The 6,845-nt window shown below is 42.2% G+C and overlaps 1 protein-coding gene across 5 annotated transcripts in view; it reads right to left on the bottom strand.

The window, feature by feature from the left end:
- MYBPC1 (myosin binding protein C, slow type) overlaps positions 1–6,845 on the bottom strand; it is a 133,315-nt gene that overhangs the window by 98,747 nt on the left and 27,723 nt on the right. For 4 of the 5 annotated variants that reach the window (XM_006888534.1, XM_006888533.1, XM_006888535.1 and 1 more), the window contains exon 2: positions 2,488–2,523. The exons of the other annotated variant lie outside the window; for it this stretch is intronic. In XM_006888534.1, coding sequence (XP_006888596.1) covers positions 2,488–2,523 — 36 coding nt within the window. The remainder of the gene's footprint in view (positions 1–2,487; positions 2,524–6,845) is intronic. 5 annotated transcript variants of the gene reach the window in all.

Raw genomic sequence — 6,845 nt, 5'->3', positions numbered from 1 at the left:
AAAATTGGGAAGGATGTACGCCAGGGATGTATCCTATTGCCATACTTTTTCAATCTATATGCAGAACAGATTATCTTGGAGGCTGGGCTCTATGAGGAGAAATGTGAGATCAGGATGGAAGACCATCAACATTCTGTGTAATGCAGATGACACAACCCTGCTTGGTGAAACTGAGGAGGACCTGAAGATCTTGCTGTAGAAGGCCAAGGACTGCAGCCTTCAATTGAAGCTTCAATTGGATTGAAGCTCAATATTAAGAAAAAAGATTCTCACCACTGGGCTGATTGGCAGCATCATGATGGATGGTGAAGAGATAAAGATTTTAAACAGTTTTCTTTTTCTTGGCTCCACTATCAACACTCTTGGCATCAGCAGCCAGGAAATTAAAAGACATATTGCATTGGGAAAGTCTGATATCAGAGACCTCTCCAAAGTACTGAAGAGCAATGATGTCAGTCTGGAGACTAAGGTGTGCCTGATCCAGGCTGTGGTCTTTGTAATAACTTGCTATGCCTCTGTATCTTAGCCTGTGATAAGTTTATCTTTCTAACAAGTAATTGCTATTGTTAGGTGCCATCAAGCTGAGTAGAATTCAAAGTAACCTTATGAAGAAGGGATCTGAACCCCTTTCTATCCTGTGCCGTTCTCATCATCTCTGACATAGTCAAGACCATTGCTGTAATCGCTATGTCAATCCATGTGGTTCAAGGTCTTCCTCTCTTTTGCTGACCTTTTCAATCATGATGTCCCTCACCAAGGACTCCTCCTAACAATATGCCCAACATATGTAACGTGAAATTATTTCATCATTGCCTCCAAGGGGCACTTGTGCTTCACTCTCTCTTAGTAATATCAAGCGAATCAGTTCCAACTCGACAGCATACAACAACTAGTAATGTGATGGCAGAAACCTTGAAAATTGGCTTTTTATCCATTGTGTTAGCTCACATTGGGGGAATGGTCTCCAGCTACCTTAACTGTGGACACATGGTCTTGAAAATCATCAACAGCTACCAACAGCTGTGGGACCAATATAAGAGAACACTTTCCACACTGTGAGAGATGGTGATGGAGAAAGGGTGAAAAAACTGTGGCACTGCTATAAAGTAACTGTGGCAAGATGTAACTGTAGGAGCCTTAGAGATGGAGCCACAGTTAAAGGTTTTGCTTGCTGGATGACTGAATGAAAAGCTGACTTGTAATTGCTCTAAGATAAAGTTTGCTGGATTGAGGAAACCAGACGTTTATTTGTGCTGCTGAACTCACCTAGACTTTCACTTGTTGACTGAGAAGCTGTCTTAACTAACTGAAGAATTGTGCCTTTGTTAATCTGGCTTGAGACTGCTGGACTAAACCTGGACTTGCATTGTGTGATATTCTTTGCCTCATCCCTCAACAAACTATTTCCTACAAATGTGCATAAAAATCTGCGAGTCAGTCTGCAATGGACATTGTATCCAGTGATTCACAGAAGTAGGTACAGGAGTATGTGGGGTGGCATGTTTGTCTATGAAGCTATTTGTTTAGTATGCTGGATATTATTAATGGGGACAGTTCTTTATGAAACAGAAGTCTTAAACAGTTAGGCTTGGCCTCTCGCACATTACTACTGCTCCTTATACAGGTAGATAGCTCTACATTCTACTAAAGGATTGGTATAAGGTTATGTGCCGGGTAAATCCACAATCAATAATTCTTGAAGAAAGGCCAGTTTCTCATTCTATTCAAGGATGAAGCGTGACAAACTACACAGGAGGTGCTCATGTTTTCAAAATAAAATGTACATGCTTTTGGTTGCTTCTCTCAGAGTTATTTGACTGGTGTACACAGATGATTCTAATGGGCCATGCTGAATTTAACAATTCCTTTGGACTGACATTCTACTAGTCCTATTTTCCCTCCTTAGGTCTGTATGAATGTAGTATCAGGCTTCACCTACTGCGTGTCCTTAGGCACTGTCTCTATTTGCCAAGGCTTTCAATGGGGCCTTCCTTTGTCATTGTTTTCACCTGTGATACCAAGGAGTCCACCAACTGGCCTGATGTTGAGCCTAAGAAGTTTGCGGGAGGTGTTTGATGTGACACAGTACAAGTGGGACAGGAGCTGCTGATCTTCCAGGACTGAGGTGGGCCCTGATCTCTCTTCTCACAAGAAAGATGTGGATTTTGTTTGTCCTTTGCTTTGTGTGAAAAACCTCTGTAAGTTGGAAACCCAACCTGCACAACTATAAAACACAGATATGGGGGGGAAAAAAACACCGCACAGATATGATGACAATTCTTGCAAATCTTGAAAGGTTCTATAAGACTTAATAACTTATTTCATATATTAAGGACCAGCCTAAATAGATAGCCTGAAGGAGTAATATCAACACAATGAATTCTCATCAACCTGCCGTAACCATCAATCATCAATGTAGGCCACCTGGTGCTGGGATGGTTGATCTGTATTTGGAGCTCAAACATATGAGGCAGTGGTTTTACTTACCTTCTGGGGGTGGAGTTGGGGCTGGCACTTCATTTTCTAAAATTAAAAAGGAAAATGAAATTGTTAGGCTTACTCATTACAGAGAAAATCTATTTTCCACAACCCCAAGTAGCTCACAACTCTAGGCCACCTTGCCCACATGACTATGGCCAAGATGGACTAGAACATGAAAAGAATCAACCGTATGGCATCAAAAGACCCAAGACACACTGCTTTCTCAGGCACGAGGAGAGACATTCTAGAAGATGACATCATGTAATGATGGAAAAGGCACAGGTGAAATGCTCCAGGTCTCTCCTTGCCAGCAGCAGCAGGACGTTTATTGATGTTCAATCTTTTTCCTCCTTCAGGAAAATTACCAAGTGTCATCTCCATTTAGAGACGAGGGTGTGCCTGAAGGTCAGAGAACTGGACAATGACTAAGGAGGACAGAAGAAGAATCAATGCCTTTGAGTTGTGGTGCTAAAGAAGAATACTGAACATATCTGGATGCCAGGAGAACAAACGGGTCTGTCCTGGAAAGGGTGAAACCAAGTTGCACTTTGGAGGCAAGGATTTTGAAACTCTGTCTCACAGACTTTGGGCATGTGGCCAAGGAGGGACTAGTCCTTTCTTGAAAGACATCATGCTTGGAAGGGTGGAAGGACAGCACAGGAGTGGAAGACTGGGATGAGATGGATTGACTCGGTAACTGGAGAAATGGGTGTAGCTGTGTTGAAGTCGTTGAGACAAGCTGAGGATAGGGTAGGCTTCAGAGCTACTGTGCTTAGGGTCACTATGAATTGCAGGCAGTGTGATGGCACACAACACCAACAACATCTACCTATATTTATAGGGCTGCTGTGAAAAGAAAATGAGACACTGTTGTATAATACACATTCTGTAGAGTCTAGGGTGGGATCAGTGTTCAGTAAATTACGCTTCCTACAGCAGAAAGCAAGGCTCTTCAGTGTCTCCACATTGCCCTGCCTCGTGAGAGACGCTTTCTCTGACATTGGATTCAGCATCTTCTGGCCTTGTGATGCTTTCCTTTATGATAAGGCAAACTGTTGTTCACTATAAAACCGAACCAAACCTCTCTCACAGTCCTAAAGTGCATATTCCCGGAATAGCTTTCCACCTACACTTATCAAGGCTCTGCAGTGTCTCCCCATAGAACTTTCAAATCTAATGGTGTGTACCTACCTGAGTTTGGAGATGCATTATTGTGTAACTGAGCAACTATCAAGTCTGTTAAAGAAAATATACACTTCTCCACATACCTAAAAGAACAAGCAATTCTCCTATACAATATCCTATGGAATCCCAAGGAATTCTGGACAGGAATCTGTGACATGTGTGTACCAGCTGGGCTTCCTAGATGGTACAGTTAATGTCCTCAGCGAGTAACTGAAAGGATGCCAGTAGAATGTCCTCTAGAAGCACCTCAGAAGAAAGGCCTAATGATCAACTTTAAAAAAAAAAAATCAACCATTGAAAATTCTATTTAAGAAAGAAAAGAGAACTCTATGGAGCTTGGCTCTGTATATGAGATTACTGTAAGTCAGAATCTACCTTCTAGTGACTGCTGGAGTACCACTGTTTCTACGGTAGGGCATGAAAGTGATCTCTTTTAGGAGTATTTTCCATTTAATTATTAAACAAAATATTGAAGACAAACAAATGCTTCTGTTACCAGCAGACTGTGTAGATCTTATCCTTGTTACTATCTAGGATTTCCCACAAGTGACAGCTTCCATGTGGGAAAGACAATGTCTCAGAGTGGATAACCTGGCTGATGAGTCATCAGGATGTTTAGGTGTATTTTAATCCAATTAGGGTGATCCCTGGTCTTACTTGAAAATACAGAAAAAAAGGAATGGATTACACCATACACATATCCATATCTGTTTCCATCATTTTTTAATACCAGATATAAATTAAAAATTATTCTTTTAAAGGGCACAAAATATTTCATAAATGAGGAAGAAAATAATCGCCTCACAAAATGAGCTGAAGGGAACCTGGTAGAGTTTGCTGGGATTCAAAAATAACAGTGAAAGCACAGCTCTTCCTTACATGGCATCGACAGAAGCACTCTGTGTCTTCACGTCATGGAGACAATCATTGGTGCTGGCATCCATCAGAAGACAAAACGCTCTCAGTCAAACCATTTTATTTTCAGAAGTCTGAGTGTAGTAATAGAAATCTCACACTGACCTTTTGGCTTTGAGTGAGGTATTACAACACATGGATATCAGAATACCAAGAGCAAGGAGGCTACTTCTTTGACATGCTGCATTTGGACTGGGGCATTGTTAAACACTGCCCAAGTATCTGTGACTAACAGTATCTGGCTTGTTCTATAGGCAAGTGCCTCTGTTTGCTGGTCTTACTTTCCAGAGCTTCAGGGATTATTCCTACAACTAGTTCACCCAACATTCCATCTGAGATGGTCTGAGTTAACTTATTTAGTTAGGTCAAGACCCTCGATAAGATGGATTGACACAATGACTGTAACAAGGGGCTCAAGCATATCAGAGGTCATGAGGCTGGTCTAGGATAGGGTCAGGTTCAGATCTGCTGTTCCCAGGGTTGCTGTGACTTGTAGTTGACCCAACAGCACCTAACAACAACAACAATAACAACCACCACCACCACCAACACCACATTTCAGGTTGGAGTACCTGAGTGCAAAGTGTTAATGCACCTGGCTGCTCACCAAAAAGGCTGGAGGCTGCAAACGTATCCTACATGCACCTTGGAAGAAGCTACTTCTGAAAAGTCAGTCACTGAACACATTACGGAGCACACACAGAGTTCTTTCTACTCTGACACGTTTGGGGATTCCATGAGCCAGAAGCAACTGTTCTTCAGGTTAGCATTCAATGTACGGGTGATGGGCGTTTTCTTCCTCCCCTTATTATAACCCAACGCACCTTCCGTATATCTGTTCATCTGACTTTTCTGCTACCGACAGAGCAGTGTTCTCTAGTTATAACCGCTTTGTGGTGTCAAGGGTTTATTGTTTAAAATGGCTTTTTTAAGCAATTAACTTTGACTTTGCCACATGTATGGGCAGGATCATGGTCTACCTACAAGGAGATTGACCAAGTCTCACCACTAGGTTTAAACGGAATGGTTTAGGCAATATAAACTGGGACTCTCAATGCCAACAAGGAAAAGGAAGCAGCACTTATTCTTTGAGGCCAGAGATTCCTGCACCCGCCACATCAAAACCTTCACAAGAGCAACAGCAGCCTCGGCAGATAACCAGAGACCAACACAAGACAGAGCTGAGCTGAGACTACCACCCACAGAGCCAGAAGCCTTCATTTAAGCTTGCTGGAGGACTGAGGGAAGACATCACAACTGGAGGACTAAGGGAATTCTGTAACACTGACCTAAGCTGAAGGTCAAAGGACTTGTGACCAAGCTTGAGAGTCTTTCTGGATTGAGAGAATGTATTCTGCTGCCAACCGGAATGACAGCTTTTTAACTTCCTTAAGGAACCCTATAAGTATGAGCATGGACCTGTAAAGCCTGCGTACTCATTGCAACAGATTTCAGACCCAGAAAAGCAGTAAGACTGCTTTTGGAATTAATACAAGGAAAAGCAGGAGTGTGGGGGACATGTCTGACATTACAGGAATTAGTTTTGTACTGTGGAGGTTGTTAGTGGAAGTCCAACTTGGCCTTTTCCATGTTGCCTAAACTCTTTTTATACTCTTCCTTTTTGTCAACATGAACAAGTCAGCCATACAAGTGAGTCAGGCTTGAATCCTGACTCTATAACTTATTAGTTATATAATCTTGGGAGGTTCCTTAATACCTACAGCTTTAATAACTTTATCTGTGAAATAGAAATGTTATTGTTATTAGAGTGGCCTAGTGTCAAGAAGCTGAGTTGCAATCGCAAAGGTGCGCAGTTAGAATCGCCCAGCTGCTCCGTAGGAGGATGTACAATCTCCTCCTGTGCGATTAACTGCTGCTGAAAACCCGCTGGAGGGTCAGATAGAGATCGAATCTGACTTGGTCAGATCTGAAGATACACAACAACAGACTTCTAGTGGACTTTCATAGGGATCCTCTGTACAGCAGAACTAAACCCTAATTGATCCTTTGTCATTCTCACAATTTCTGCTGTGCTTAAACCCACACTTGCAGTCACTATGTGAAGCTATTGTACTTAGGGTCTATTAAAACAGATGAGAGAGAAAACAGTTTAAAATCAATATATGATTGGGTATTATGGTTATGACAAGAGTCCAGAATGAAGGTTGCATAGTGGAGTGTACCTGGGGTGGGGGTGGGGGAATGGTATACCAATGAAGGAATTTTTCTTTTACTTTTCAAGGAGAGGAGCGAACTCGGCGGTG

Source organism: Elephantulus edwardii, unplaced genomic scaffold (genome assembly GCF_000299155.1).
Source record: "Elephantulus edwardii isolate Elephantulus edwardi_28Jun2011 unplaced genomic scaffold, EleEdw1.0 scaffold00068, whole genome shotgun sequence".
Classification (NCBI taxonomy): domain Eukaryota; kingdom Metazoa; phylum Chordata; class Mammalia; order Macroscelidea; family Macroscelididae; genus Elephantulus; species Elephantulus edwardii.
The sequence above is the reverse complement of the archived record's forward strand: the minus strand, read 5'-3'. Positions and strand labels throughout refer to the sequence as shown.